The 15,983-nt window shown below is 44.3% G+C and overlaps 2 protein-coding genes and 1 long non-coding RNA gene across 5 annotated transcripts in view; 2 read left to right on the top strand and 1 right to left on the bottom strand.

Moving 5' to 3' along the window:
- The window catches only part of LOC134800830 (XK-related protein 7-like), a 19,768-nt gene extending 6,068 nt beyond the window's left edge, over nt 1-13,700 (top strand). The window contains exons 4-15 of the mRNA XM_063773387.1: nt 987-1,106; nt 2,462-2,610; nt 3,360-3,450; nt 3,655-3,818; nt 4,413-4,558; nt 5,723-5,811; nt 6,180-6,258; nt 7,019-7,160; nt 8,825-9,621; nt 10,362-10,458; nt 11,014-11,113; nt 11,867-13,700. Coding sequence (XP_063629457.1) covers nt 987-1,106; nt 2,462-2,610; nt 3,360-3,450; nt 3,655-3,818; nt 4,413-4,558; nt 5,723-5,811; nt 6,180-6,258; nt 7,019-7,160; nt 8,825-9,621; nt 10,362-10,458; nt 11,014-11,113; nt 11,867-12,003 — 2,111 coding nt within the window. The 3' untranslated portion in view covers nt 12,004-13,700. The remainder of the gene's footprint in view (nt 1-986; nt 1,107-2,461; nt 2,611-3,359; nt 3,451-3,654; nt 3,819-4,412; nt 4,559-5,722; nt 5,812-6,179; nt 6,259-7,018; nt 7,161-8,824; nt 9,622-10,361; nt 10,459-11,013; nt 11,114-11,866) is intronic.
- The window catches only part of LOC134800861 (uncharacterized), a 176,467-nt gene that overhangs the window by 140,673 nt on the left and 19,811 nt on the right, over nt 1-15,983 (top strand). The gene's annotated exons all lie outside the window — the stretch shown is intronic.
- Nucleotides 13,693-15,983, bottom strand: part of LOC134800718 (protein DEK) — a 31,665-nt gene continuing 29,374 nt past the window's right edge. For all 3 annotated transcript variants that reach the window (XR_010145558.1, XM_063773232.1, XM_063773233.1), the window contains one exon: nt 13,693-15,983. Coding sequence is in view for 2 of the 3 variants with exons in the window: in XM_063773232.1 (XP_063629302.1) it covers nt 15,969-15,983 (15 nt within the window). In the remaining variant the exon portion in view is untranslated.

The following is a 15,983-nucleotide window of genomic DNA, read 5'->3' as shown; positions in this document are numbered from 1 at the left end:
TAGAGAGTGAACCTTCTGGACCTAGTACTATTATTTATTCTGTGGTGCTTTGTTGGATTTCGCATAAGATCACCGCAGGCGTCCAGACCAATAGCGTGTCATATTCGCCCGCCTCTATGGCACAAAGGCATCATGGCCACGTGACTTTGCGCCGGGAGAGCGTATCAGAGACCCTACGCAAGACATTTATTATACTCTGTATCTTTAGGTACTTTAATAAAAGTAAACAAATAATTTGAACATTTTCTAACCATTTGACTAACCAACCAAATACAAAACCACCTGGATCTGTCACCGAACGACCTGACTTTAACCTACATTATTTGATCATGTAATGTTTTCATCTACCCTCAAATGGCTTACACACTATAGGTATGGGTGTTTACAATCAGAGGCCCTACCGCAAACATTCTATCGTCTCTCTGTCGCTCTTGCGATAGATGCAAACAGACAAACGATTGATGAAGATATTCGCAGCAGGCCCTCAGGGGGCGTGGAAGCGCCAAGTCGGTACCGAGATCAAGTTATCTTAAACATAGTTTTAACATGGTTTGGTTTGGTTTATAATTATAATCTTTTAATAATCAATGAATTTTATTATTACCTATTAATTAATTGTCAAGTTATTTTATATTTTATCAGTTATCAAATACTCATTTTAATTTAATTTTAATTTCTAGTCATGAATCTTTATGTTATACCTAATTTTATCATAAATGTATATAGTTGGCAAAGGACCGGACGAGTTCGAGATTGTTCCACCGACAAGAGCACAGCTCTTAAGGGGCCCACTGATTAACAGTCCGCCGGACGGTATCGGCCTGTCAGTTAGAACAAGATTTTGACAGTTCCGAACAACTGACAGGCCGATACCGTCCGGCGGACTGTTAATCAGTGGGCCCCTTTAAATATAAAGAAGAAGAAGTATACCTATGGATCGATGTTGTCTGGAATATTTTTTTTTTATCATAGTGCATTATTTGCAGGCATGCTGCGCCTGGTGCACGCGTTCTGCGAGGCGGCCCCGATGCTGCTGCTGCAGTTGCACGTGCTGCTACGAGAGGAGCCCGAGCCTGAGCCGCTGGATTCTCCGGGGATTTCACCTGGTAATGGCAGTGGCGGATTTGCCCTAAGGCCCAGTAGGCCCGGGCCTAGGCCTAATTCGCTGATGATAACAAGAAATAACTCAAAATGTAGTCAATATATATGATGGGGTTCTGAGAAAGGGGCAGCTACTGGGCCACTGGGTAATGGGATCAATTTTATTATTATCGTTAACCCCCGACGAAAAAAGGGGGGTTATATGGGCATTTTCACTTAAAAGTGTACCGTTTCGCTTTTTTTCGAAAATTCATCAACTTTTGGGTTATTTCTACTCAGGATCACGAGGACTATCGATTTAAAAAGAAAAAAGAAGTGTTCCAAAAAAAAATACAGTTTTGTAAAGCATTTTCACATACATTTTGTATGGACCGTTACAAAACTAACACCCAAAATTTGTATGAAAAACTGGAGACACTTTTTTTCTTTGTCTCATTCAGTAGTACTCGTGATGCTGAGTCTAAATAACCCAAAAGTTGATAGTTTATCGAAAAAAAGTAAATGGTTCCACTTTTTCTGAAAAAAAACCCTGTTTAACGCTAATGTCTGTCTATCTGTCTGTGGATAATCGTCCAAATTGGATGCGGATTCGCACGTCGCTCCAGAGAGTGAGCGAGACACACACTAAATGTGTCCGTGTTAAACCAAGACAAGTCTGCAGCGATTTTGATAGCCCAAACTGCGTTATTTATACGTCATAATTTCATAGAAGTTTGACGCTTAAAACAACACTTGCACAGTCTGGGCTATCAAAATCGCTCTGCAGACTTATCTTGGTCTAAAACCAGTGGGGAGACACTCCTGACCTCGGGCAAACTCGGCTCCGTTCGGCTCAGCATTGCTCCGAGCAATTATTAGGGTTGACACAACTTGAAGTCCCTTTGCGTGCACGACCACAGATAATGACTTGAATTTTGACAATCCTAAATAGCCGAAAGAGATAGTGTCATAAGTTAGAAAGGGATATCATGATTTGACCCTGAATCGCTGCAAACTTCGGTTTTGTAGGAAGTGTCCTTTCTGTACGGTAGGGGCTGTCCATAAATTACGTCATCGATTTTTGGCGATTTTTGACCCCCCCCCCCCCCCTATAATCATCCAAAAATCATGCTTCAAATGACCCCATTTCCTCCTACTTCATGTTACCGTCATCCGATGTCCAGACCCCCCCCCCCCTAATTTGAAATGACGTAATTTATGAATAGCCCCGTAGTACAGTCGACTTTTTTCGTCTTATCACAAAGGAGTACGGTGCAAAAGTGTAAACTTATTTTTGACTTCGACTGTACTGGTACTTATTCTGTGGTCTAACTCATCCTTGCTTTGTATCCATTTCTTTTAATAAATATTTCTTCTACAGCTGGCAACGCAGCGTTCGCAGAGTTGAACGTGATATCGGCGTCTCTCTCGCTCTTCTCCGTGTGCTGGGCGCTGGCGAGCTTCAGCAAAAACGTGCGTCTGCGGAACGTGCACCGACTGGTGTTGACCTGGCTTGGTGTTATTGTTCAAGTATGATTCCTTTTTTTTTTTTTAATTTTAAAGATGTCTCAATCTCACTGTCCAAAGCCCTAGATCACGCGGCCGCGGTAGGCCTAAGAAGCGCTGGCTGGACGTGACAGCGGACATGCAAGAGAACAATCTCACACCTGAGGATGCCGAAGACCGGGCAAAGTGGAGAAGACTGAGCAGGAAAGCGGACCCTGGCGCTAGGCCGGGAAAACGCTAGGTTGAAGAAGATAGATCGATCTAGTCCCACAGTAAAGCTCAATAAGGCTTGTGTTGTGGGTACTAGACGACGATATATATACTATACACAAATATATAAATACTTATATACAGTGATCGGACAAATCATCGCAAAACCATAAAAAATCATTTATATCTCAAAATAGGACAAGATTTATTAAATTCATATTATGTACACAGTATCTTTATAAAATTTCCAGATTATACTCAAAAACTGCAGTTCAAAATTGTTAAAAAAATTGTATCATGTTCCATACAATATTTATTTTTGTGATAAATTGTCCAAACTCTGCTTATATACATAGGAAACATCCATAACTCAGGAACAAATATTTGTGATGAACACACAAATAAATGCCTAACCAGGATTCGAACCCGGGACCTCCTGCTTCGTAGGAAGGGTCACTCCCGACTAGGCTAGGAGGCCGTTCATTTTCATTGCCTTGTTGCCAAGTTTGTGCAGAGTTAGCGTAGCCAGTAAAATAACTAATGTGTTTGTCTTGTTTGCCCAGTTCCTCTGGCGGTTGGGGACGATCTCCGCGCGTATATGCGCGCTCACCGCGTACGCTCTAGTCTACGAATACTGGGTCTTCTTAGTTATAGGTAAGATCACCTGCCAATACTAGCGTATCAGCTCTGTGTGTGTGTGTGTGTGTGTGTGTGTGTGTGTGTGTGTGTGTGTGTGTGTGTATGTGTGTGTATGTGTGTGTGTGTGTGTGTGTGTGTATATGTGTGTGTGTGTGTATTCGTACTAACAAAATGACAGTGAATGACACTGCAAACCGTTAACCTGTTAACCTGCTTCAGGTCTCCACTGGGTCTCAATGTTCCTGTGGCTCATCTCGCCCAAGAACGTGTTCGACGGCGAGCGCGTCGGTCGCGGGCGGAAAGCTCTACTAGCCGCGCTAATAGCTGCCGTTTACGTGCTAGCTTATGTAAATCTGCAAGAGCATAGGCATAAGCAGAAGATGGTAAGTTATTTGCTTATTTCATACATTGTGAACGTCTGAAATACATATGTGGGCATTTTCACGTAACTGTGTACCAATAACGGCCGGTTAGCAATCGTCACAAAACTGACAGTTAATGTCAAATCCAATACATTTTGTCAGGAATGTGACGGTTAGACGTTACTGAAACACGAATAAAGTCGCGCTTTAAAGTACAAGTTAAAATGAAAATGCCCATGTGCCCCATACATGAATGCCATAGTGGCAAGAGAAATCTACATAACCATTGTGATTCTCGCACCGCCAATTGTCACTATACAGTCAGCTAACCTATTAGCTTGACACCCCTGCATACATATTTGTATGCAGGTGCAGGTGGTGCTAAAATCGCTAATTGACAAATTACTGTTTCCACAATAATTTGTCTCTAAATAATAATAAAAAATTCACCCTATATGTCTCACTGCTGGGCGCAAGCCTCTCATGCGCGAGAGGGCTCGGGCTATAGTCCCCACGCTAGCCTAATACGGATTGGGGACTTCACATACACCTTTGAATTAGTCTCTAATAATACATAAATGATACAGATCTACAATAAATGTACTATTGTTGTAGGTGGCGTTCTACATCGTTATGTTCGTAGAGAACGCTCTGCTATTGGTGGCGTGGTGGTGGGCCGCGCCGCGAGCGAACTTGTCCGTCGTGGGCTTCTCCGCCGCCGCTTATGTCTCGGGCCTGGCCTGCATGCTGCTCTACTACAGGTCTGTTATACTAATACCAGTGGGGAGACACTGACTTCGGGCAAACTGGGCTCGGTTCTACATCGTCATGTTCGTAGAGAACGCTCTGCTTCTGGTGGCGTGGTGGTGGGCCGCGCCGCGAGCGAACATGTCCGTCGTGGGCTTCTCCGCCGCCGCTTATGTCTCCGGCCTGGCCTGCATGCTGCTCTACTACAGGTCTGTTACACCAATACCAGTGGGGAGACACTGACACGGGCAAACTGGGCTCGGTTCTACATCGTCATGTTCGTAGAGAACGCTCTGCTATTGGTGGCGTGGTGGTGGGCCGCGCCGCGAGCGAACTTGTCCGTCGTGGGCTTCTCCGCCGCCGCTTATGTCTCGGGCCTGGCCTGCATGCTGCTCTACTACAGGTCTGTTATACTAATACCAGTGGGGAGACACTGACTTCGGGCAAACTGGGCTCGGTTCTACATCGTCATGTTCGTAGAGAACGCTCTGCTCCTGGTGGCGTGGTGGTGGGCCGCGCCGCGAGCGAACATGTCCGTCGTGGGCTTCTCCGCCGCCGCTTATGTCTCCGGCCTGGCCTGCATGCTGCTCTACTACAGGTCTGTTACACCAATACCAGTGGGGAGACACTGACACGGGCAAACTGGGCTCGGTTCTACATCGTCATGTTCGTTGAGAACGCCCTACTATTGGTGGCGTGGTGGTGTGCCGCGCCGCGAGCGAACATGTCCGTCGTGGGCTTCTCCGCCGCCGCTTATGTCTCGGGCCTGGCCTGCATGCTGCTCTACTACAGGTCTGTTACACCAATACCAGTGGGGAGACACTGACACGGGCAAACTGGGCTCGGTTCTACATCGTCATGTTCGTTGAGAACGCCCTACTATTGGTGGCGTGGTGGTGGGCCGCGCCGCGAGCGAACATGTCCGTCGTGGGCTTCTCCGCCGCCGCTTATGTCTCGGGCCTGGCCTGCATGCTGCTCTACATGCTGGTCTGTTGTTAAATCTCAACCGAACATAAAGTATGGAAGGATTATTAAATCTTTAAGAGAAACTACCTAGAATAAAATAAAATTGAAAGTCTTTAGTTGTAAAGTATGGAAAAAAAGCTAAATATTACTACGTACAGGTCACGCTTTATGCGTTATGTTAATGTGTAATTAAACCTTTTCTGGTGTTTCAGATATTTTCACGTGCGAAGATTGGGTTACATGTTAGGAGAAAATCAACAGGGTACGAATAGTACAAATGCATCGTCACAAAACAAAAACGGTAATACTAACTTCAGTAATATGTACACATATATTAATGTGTATATAAAACCCATATAATATTTTTTTTTATTTTAACCTTTTGAGCGCCACAGACGGCAATTGACGTCAACACAAAATCGTGACAACGACGCCAAAGACGGCATTTGACGTCGATCGTTTTTTGATAAAAATCTACTGAAAAACACCCCACTTTTAGGTTGGCATTATTTATTCACAAAACTAAATTTTACCCCCGTGGCGTCAGTGGCACGGCAAATGGATGCGCCGTTTGGCGTTCAAAAGGTTAAAATCAATCGAAATCATTATTTTATTTTCCATTGTCAGTTTTTCTGCCCTTAACATAAATATTGTTTGTTTATATTCTAGGTAAACAAGCCAACAATGCGGATAATCCTGTTATTCCGGGCGTGTTCAACTGTCGCTTCACAAATCCAGTTAATAGCAGGTACTTTTCATTTAAATTATTACTTTTTCTATATCAAAATTCGAATTTTTTTAATCATTTATTTACATACAATATATATACAGTTGTACTACTAAACGAAATTAATAACTAGCTTAAATCTAAAATAGGCCCTTGAGGCATTGTACCAAGGATGCTGGCGGCATTTCCTCGCTGTATCGCAATGCTGATACGTTGTGCGAGGTAGCCGCCAGCTCTTCGGTCACCAGTTACGTCAACCAGACGCTTCGCGATTTCTGCGAACAACTTATGCGCGCTGGGACCCCATGGACCTAGAGTTTCAACACCAAATGGTACAAAATGGTACTCTCTACCGAGGCTCTTATATTTGTTACGTTTTAGAATTTCGGCGCTTTCCGCCGCTCCGCCCGCTTTTACAGTAGTCCGTTGGAGGTGGGATGGTGCCAGTGTGTCTACGCTCGAATTATAGTAGAAAATTACAATTGCAGGATGCTTCAATTTTGAATTATATATATATATATTTTTTTTTTAATCGAAACCTGCTGGTATTGTAACTTACGATTCCTAACTGAAACGGAGACGTAAGAGGGACGCGGAAAGTTGAAAAACAGGATCCGGGGAAAAAACACGTCCAGGGGCCTATTGCATAACAAACTACAACTAATATTACAAGCGGAACTCCTTTTCTAATAAGTGGAATTAGAAAAGGAGTTCCGCTTGTAATATTAGTTGTAGCTTATTATGCAACACGGCCCAGGTAATGACAATGGTTGTGTTGTAGCGCGGCGCTGCGCAAGAAGAAGAAGCCCACATCGTTCGTGCCGCCCCCCGCCGCGCCCGCCCCCGCCGCGCCCCAGCCCGCCCCCGCCCCCGCCGCACCCCACGCCGCCTTCTGGCGACGCCCGCTGCCGCACAACCACCACGTAAGTCACACACAGCCATAGACTAGGAATCCTCTAGACCAGCGGTCGGCAACCTTTTTTTGCGTAGTTTTAGTAGCGTAGTTAACGATGAGTAAGTTGACGCGGGCCGCACTTTGTTAATATTTATGACTATCAGACATTGTCGTTTCTCAATATTACATGCCGACCGCCGCTCTAGACGGAGCGTAGAGCAATTATTTCATGAAACCGATGCTGCCAAAAATACAGGGGTGCGGGAGACGAGGTGAGCGAGTCCCGTGCCGTGATTGGTCCGTTCAAAGACACTTGGGCGTCACACAAAGACACTTGACTCGAAAATGGAGTAAAACTACCGTATATTTGTGGCAGAGGGGGTAGCGCTACTATGCTCAGTCTGGAGGATGTCTTGTCTGTCACACACATGAATCTAGGATATACCTGGATCTGGCATGAGTAGTGGGGGTAACTGACAGAACGGAGTAGGAGTAGCAGAGAAAGCGGTATTATTGCTTGTCCTTGTCACAGTCTCACTTTTTGTTTGTTCCCCACCTTTTTATTAGTATGGAGAATGGTGGGCAACAAATGAATTCGACCAATCACAGTTTCGCATTTGCGTATGTTTTGTCCCTCACGGAGGCACGCGTATACCACTTCTATGCGATCCTACCTTCTATGGTCACACAACACAAAACACAACACACACACACACTTAGGGCACATTGAGACGATGCGAGAACTCGCATGCTAGTTTCATTACATTGCGAGTTTTGATCGGTCGGTTAAATTGGACCCAACCAACAATCCACAATGTAACTAAATTCGTATGCGAGTTCGCACGCCGTCTAAATCAGCCCTTATGCACCCAGCCAGGCGTGGCTCACTCCGCGATTTCGTCTCGCTACAAGTACATGCGGCCACACACAGTTTTGGTGTCTAACAGTAGTAGTTGCCGCGCGCCGCTACGGAATGGACGCCTGCTCACACTTGCGCTACCTTGCGGTCATATTTATCGTAAAAGCCGCTCTTCTATTAGAGGGTAAACCTTCTGTAAAGTATCATTCTATAGAACTTGCTAACTATGTAAACAAACCGCCATATTGAAATTATCAAAAATAATGAATTTACTAGTGACTATTGTTTACATAGTTAGCAAGTTCCATAGAATGACACTTTACCTAGTACTATTATTTATTCTGTGGCCCAAGCAAGATAGTATCGAACGGGACCGTTTGTCCACATAAAAGTGCCGCTCCCCCTTTGACCTACCCAGCCATGGAAAACGGTTTCGTAACACTATTTGTTTAGTCTGTAGTAGACTCGAAAGCCGGTGACAAAATGATTAGAACTGCTAGAAATCTTATTACGTATATTATTTCATCAGCAACTGGCAGGAAGTTGCGCAGGATCGGGACAGGTGGCGCGCTCTCGTTTTGGAGGCCAAGATTCTCTTTGGATCGATGAGCCAAAATAGTTAGTTGTATTAATATTATCGCGAGAAATTTTCCTTCCTGGGAAGAGAGTCAAAGATTATGTATGTCCCGACGTACCGTGCTAAATTTAGGGTTTCGAACATTAATTCCGAGCCGCTGGGAAGCCTAACTATCCCTAGGTAGAATAGTTTCGAATCACAACACTTTACTGTCACAAAATATGAAAGCGCTCCTACGTTATTTCTAACATTACAGGGAGGTTCTTCGGAGAACGAAGGCTCCAGCGTCGGCTCCCGCGTCAACATCCAACAAAAACTACAGGAAAAGAAGCAAAAACAGCTCGCCGAGCTCCGAGTGATAGAAGAAGAAATCAAACAGGGCAAACTAGCCAAAACCACCCCCGTCGCCGCCGAAGAAATATACAGCAGCCTGCAAAGGCAACCCATACCTAGGGCCAAAACCCACGCTGAACCCGCCTGGCCCAGTATAGAAATGACACACTCGTACCAAAACTACCCCGTCCCGCACACATGCAACATATACCCAACCTACACAGAAATCAAAAACTACAACCAACCCTTCCAAAACAATAACACAGATCTAAACGATCTCAAAATACATAGACGATACGACATTTACGAAAACCCTAACATTTCTAGACCTATACATTCACCTAATTATCTAGCTTTATCAGAGAATAGAAGCTACGAAACGAACCGGGCTAGCCCTAGAACTATAAATAATAGCCCTAGGAATTACATCACGGAAAACAATTACGAATTAGATAAATCTAGGATACCTAATAACATATACAGCGACGCGCCTGAGTATTCCGGGTTCGAAAATCAGCCTTATAATAAGGATGAGTACGTGTCAAATTTGCTTAACCAAAGCATAGATGCGAGATATGAGTGTTACGGACAGAATTGCGACCGGTTTCCGTATATGAAGAAGGAGGAAGGGAGACGGAAGATGCAGCGGTGTCGGACGCCGGAGATCCTGCTCGCACCTCACTATCTGGAGGGGTGTTGCCATTGGGGCGCGCCTTATCCGTAAGTATTTTTTACAAGATTCTATTAATTTTAATCTGTTTTACGTTTGCCTTTTGAAATAGTTAAGAAATTATTCTGAAACAGTACAGTCACGTCTGAAAATATCGATACGGACAAAGTGCCAAACCATACAAACAAGACCTTATTGTCCATATATTTAGGTTCCATGTCGAGGTATGAATATGAATATCCCGGTTTTTGGTGATAACATAGCATACCACAACTTCGGTGACAACGGTAGTCTGATGATGGAGACGGAAGGTAGCTCGCAGAGACTAGGTATGTAAGTAAATTCCGTAATGAAAAAACGAAACTTAATGGAGAAATTCATCGGCCCATCGGCGGCAGTAGCATGGTCGCTTTTATCCTGTCGTGTCATACGTCACTTTCGCACTTAGAACGTGACTGACGATAAAAACGCGACCAGCATGGTCTCGGTGCTGGTCTTGGACGCCAGCCCCTTTTGATTTTTTTTGGAGTGAAAACTTCTTTAGCGGCGCTGTGCACTTTTTGTGATGTGGAAAAAATGTTAAACTCGTAACAGGTGTCACGTGACCGTAAGACGTAAGACGGACACGTGACCTGATCGAAAAACTGTTACAATGTCATTGAGTTTTCACTTCTGCCGGCACTCCCGTTGTTTTTTTTTTCAATAATCTTCATGGTTTTAAGCCTTGTGGCATATTTATTGCTGTCACTGAATGTTGTGAGTCTAATCGTCCTTTACTTACCGTACACAGAAATAGGAAGAAGGAAGAGGGCCTGGTGGCGGCCAGTAGCGGCGACGAGTCCGCTGCAAGGGACACTCCGCGAGCGCCCTCTGACATCGACAGCCAGGTGAATTAATATTAGTTTATGTGACTGCTACATAATGAAAGGCATTAAAACTCGAGTGTGGGTTTATGAAACGAACGCAGTGAGTTTCATAATAGAATCACAGGAGTGTTTTAACCTTTTCGACGCCGTGTCGAACACAAAAGCTGTCACTCGGACGCTACGTCACCGCAGTGTCAAAACTGAAATTGAACTTTATGCATATGCACGTAGGTCTATGTTGCTCTGTGGTCTGTGACCGATTAATCGGTCTTTGGCGTTGAACCTGCGGTGCGGATATATCGGTCATTGGCGTCCAAAATGTTAAAGCCTAATTATGTACAGTTACATACACTGCTTTATCTACACACATTATAAACCTTCCATGATATATTCACTAACCTCATATTACAGCCGACATTGGGGCACTTTGCTCATTACGTTATTAGCCAATATAGTTCACGAACTACAATTACTACAAACATCCAGTATCCTTAGCTACCTGGAACAGAAGAATCATCTTTAGATTTTTGCTGTGTAATCCGCGGAGCAGTGTTTAATGGTGTATTTTGTATGCAGATCTCCCTGCCGCGTTCATATACGTTACCTCGAGAGTTCCGCTACTGGCGCCGGCGGCCGCGGCTCCGCGACCACGTGCCCAGCAACAACAGCAGCGACGGTAAGCCAAAGACCATTTATTATTTCAAGACACTGCGAAAAAACGGGCCGAGTGAGAGATGACTATTACATAAAAGTGTATAGGTTACACTTACCCTGGCCATGTTGTTAGAAAAGGACACACCACGTTCGACTATCCTCTCATTGGTCCCATTTGTTTGTATATTGCTTTGCTCAACCTTAATAGTAGCTAAATACGGTTCAAATATGGTTAGTCAAAAATCTTCAGTGCACGGTCTTGATATAATAATAAGGTCTTTGCGGTAGGCAAGCTCATATATCCATATAAAGTCGCTGTTTATAGTTTATAGAAAAATACTGAAGTTGGTGTAGTAAACCTTACACTTTCTTTCTAAATTGTCGTGTCATGCTCATGCTATACAGTATTTGTACAGCGTGACTACGGAAGCTTTTGTTCGAATTAAACTAGTCTTATTAATATTAGGTACCTACATTATTTTACGATTCTCAGAAGTGTCATGAACCAAGACATTAGAAGAGCCCCAATTTTATTTTGATTAATCTTTTGAACGCCATAGACGGCAATTGACGTCGATCGTTTTTTGATGAAAATCTCAGTTGATTTTCACCCCACTTTTAGGTTGGCATTATTTATTCACAAAACTAAATTTTACCCTCGTGGCGTCAGTGGCACGGTAAATGGATGCGCCGTGTGGCGTTCAAAAGGTTAAAACCACACCCGTGGTTTGCCGATCCCTGACCTAATACACGAAACTTATCATCTCATCCGCAGGTGACGTAGACAGCGGCGACAACGACAGCGACCGCCGTTCAAACTGCTCAGCGCGACAACCGTACTGCGCGCCGCTAGCGCTCGACGACCATCGCCGACGACGAAAACCAATGCCCAAGCCGGAGACCAAGCTGTAGCGAGTCTTTTGAGCGACCGCTTCAAGTTTTCAGGCGGCGGTACTGCGCTACACTAGCGCTCGACGACCATCGCCGGCGGCGGAAACCCATGCCCAAGCCGGAGACCAAGCTGTAGCGAGTCAAATAGCGACCGCTCCAACTTTTCAAGCGGCGGTACTGCGCTACACTACCACTCGACGACCATCGCCAGCGGCGGAAACCCATGCCCAAGTCAGAGACCAAGCTGTAGCGAGTCAAATAGCGACCGCTCCAACTTTTCAAGCGGCGGTACTGCGCTACACTACCACTCGACGACCATCGCCAGCGGCGGAAACCCATGCCCAAGTCAGAGACCAAGCTGTAGCGAGTCTTTTGAGCGACCGCTTCATGTTTTCAGGCGGCGGTACTGCGCTACACTAGCGCTCAGCGACCATCGCCGGCGGCGGAAACCCATGCCCAAGCCGGAGACCAAGCTGTAGCGAGTCAAATAGCGACCGCTCCAACTTTTCAAGCGGCGGTACTGCGCTACACTACCACTCGACGACCATCGCCAGCGGCGGAAACCCATGCCCAAGTCAGAGACCAAGCTGTAGCGAGTCTTTTGAGCGACCGCTTCATGTTTTCAGGCGGCGGTACTGCGCTACACTAGCGCTCAGCGACCATCGCCGGCGGCGGAAACCCATGCCCAAGCCGGAGACCAAGCTGTAGCGAGTCAAATAGCGACCGCCCCAACTTTTCAGGCGGCGGTACTGCGCTACACTAGCGCTCGATGACCATCGCCGACGACGAAAACCAATGCCCAAGCCGGAGACCAAGCTGTAGCGAGTCAATAGTGACCGCTCCAACTTTTCAGGCCGCGGTCCTGCGCTACACTAGCGCTCGACGATCATCGCCGGCGGCGGAAACCCATGCTCAAGCCAGAGACCAAGCTGTAGCGAGTAAAATAGCGACCGCTCCAACTTTTCAGGCGGCGGTACTGCGTTACACTAGCGCTCGACGACAATCGCCGGCGGCGGAAACCCATGCCCAAGCCGGAGACCAAACAGTAGCGAGTCTTACAGTGACCGCACCAACTACTTAAACAGCGCTACTGAGCGACACTAGGGCTTGATAATCGTGACGGAGACGGTAGTCTTACAACCGCTCCAAGTAGGTACTCAGGTAGCACTACAACGCCCTTATCGCACATGAAGCATAATGACCCTTTTCTGGAAAGCCACATGTTGAGTGACCGAGTCGACAAACTAAATCATAGACATTAGTCTATGTCATAGACTAATAACGCGTTCCATAATTCTATGCCAAATTCGTGTAGAATTTAAATTAGGTGTTATTTTACAGTATTGTACTTGACTTACCTCTGAATAATTTAAATGCCAAAAGGCATAATTGTACAGAAAGAATAACAATCAATATTCGATGGATTATTTTTGATGTAATGTAAACTTTGTACTTATGTATTTAGTAAGAATGGCAAAGCTCAAGTCAAAACGCCTTGTAGTTTTAAGTTTAATTTACGTTACTTGTCTAATCTCAATTAAATAAATATATTTATGTACTTAATTTGTATCTCGGCATCCGTCCGTACTAACTTTATGTAGCCATTTATGTATACAAATAGGTAAGCTATGTAAATTATATCAAACAATTGTAAGATATTGTATATTTTATACAGCAGGAGAGGTCAAGGATGAAAATAAAACAGACATATCAAACTTTTTATTTACTTTATTATCTATAATCCAATTGTAAAAGGGAACCAGTCGCTCGCTCACACCGTGTCACTACTGCGCTACAGATCAGCCATTTACACAAAAAAAAACGTCAACCAAATAAGGTTAAAAATTCACAGATACACATTTAATGTCGTTTAGAGCTAGCTTAATTATAAAGGTGCGAGCGCGCCGGGAGGCGGTAAAAATAACAGAATTGGGATCAATCTAGATGTGGGATCCTGACATCGTGATATAGAGGATACATGAGACCCTATATATCGCGATATAGGCGTCCCGGAGCGGCCGCACCTACTACACCCGCGGAGCGACGTCGGCCACACACATCTACTGCTGGAGCACCCAACATAACACGAAGCGAGACTGCAGTACACTGTGGTACTTGTAGGCGATTACATAACATCCAGCGAACGCCGGGGACGCGACGTCAACGCTCAAACTAGTCCTCACTTTAAAAAACTATGTCTGTATGACCACAGCATAAATAGTACTAGGTACATAAGGTTCACTCTCTAACTAAACGCGTCTATTACGATATATATGACCGCAAGCACGCGGACGCGTCAGTTCCGTAGCGGTGCGCGGCAACTACTACTCATAGACACCAAAATTGGTGTGGGCCGCGTGTACGCGACGCGACGAAATCGCGGAGTGAGCCATGCCTGGTACGACAACATTGAAGAGCGCTCGCAACTTTATAAAATGAGGATCATATTGTACATTTATTAATGCTACGCCGAGTCCCCGGTAAGAAACGTTCATTTTACAAGTTTCTACTTATAACATTATTGTACTAATTATTTGACAAACTTAAATAAATCATACCGCGATTTCAAAATGCATGTCAACACTATGTTCCATAGTGAACAGTGATTAGTTAATGTCAGTTATATTCACGGTGTAAATACACGGAGACGGCGACGGGACTCGAAAGCATAAATCCATTCTTAGATATCTTATGTATTGCTATAATTTCCGTCTAGAGTCTAGACCGATGGATTTCAGGTAAAGACAAGGCCAAAATATTTGAGACTTCAATCCAATATAGCGAGTTCCTCTTAGATATGACATTACTACATTCAGATTACATAATATATTTAATCACACGTCCCAAACCATTGTGTATATTTACACATTCTAAAAGTACACTTAAATCAATTCTTAGCCGAAATAGTTTTACTTTTGCGATAGTGCGAGACTGCGAGAAATTTCGACATTAAATCTACGTTCGTATTAAAAAAATAAACTTACGTTCCGAGACATATTTTTTTTTCATAAAATAACAACTTTTAACTTAAAGACATTGGGATATCTGAACTTTGTACAATGTTTTCGATGTTAAAAATAAACAGTACTTAAATGAGTGACTTAGATATCTCGCGCGTTAAGGTCATAACTTAAAATGGTCCCAAAATGCTATTTTTCTTCTGGATGTGGTTAAAAAAGTACTGGATATCTATTTTTGTAGAACTTAACGCCGACTGGGCAGTTTCACTTACAGTAATCAACAAAACAGCGAACGGCGTAAACGAAACACCACAATAATAATTACAAGTCAGTGAAAACAAGATGTAAAAACTTAAGAGCTGCTTATTTCGTTATACTTATTTCTAGTGGAAATTATTCCTAGAACATAAAATTACATAGGCCCGCGCCGCGACGCTGCCCGGCCGAGCAAGGGGTATTCGACCAATCGACGAACTAATATGGCCAGATTTAAATATAGAAAAAACAATATTCATTGTTTTAGACATGTATACTTCATTCACATTTTATAGTTCGTCCATTTTATCTACAATACAGTAGATAAGCAAATTGATTGACATAGGATTATCTTAACGTTTGCCTCGAAAATGTCATGGCTCAAACAAGAGCCCGATATAATAAAATAAAAAATATCCTGGCCAGCAAGGGAAACTGATGAATTCTCTCTTCATTTTCGTTAGGGTAAATGACCCATTTATAAGCACACTCAAAGTGCGTAATTAGCACTAATGTGACTGAGAATGTATAGGTCAAGTGGACGTAATTTACCCCATATGCGATAATTTGACGATAGTATTTGTATTTGTGTGTTTGGGGGAGGCCTATGTCCAGCAGTGGACTTCCTCTGCCTGATATGATGATGATGATTTGTGTGAATGTTAGAATAGCCCCGGTAGGAGTACGAGCGGGGCCGCGGCGCGGCATTAGTCTAGGTTTAAGTGGTGTACCTTACTTCTATGAATGTGTTTGCGGCCGAGTACTCACTGCTCACGAAGAGATGAG

This window comes from Cydia splendana, chromosome 20 (assembly GCF_910591565.1).
Source record: "Cydia splendana chromosome 20, ilCydSple1.2, whole genome shotgun sequence".
NCBI classification, from domain to species: Eukaryota; Metazoa; Arthropoda; class Insecta; order Lepidoptera; family Tortricidae; genus Cydia; species Cydia splendana.
This window is presented reverse-complemented; position numbering and strand designations above follow the sequence as displayed.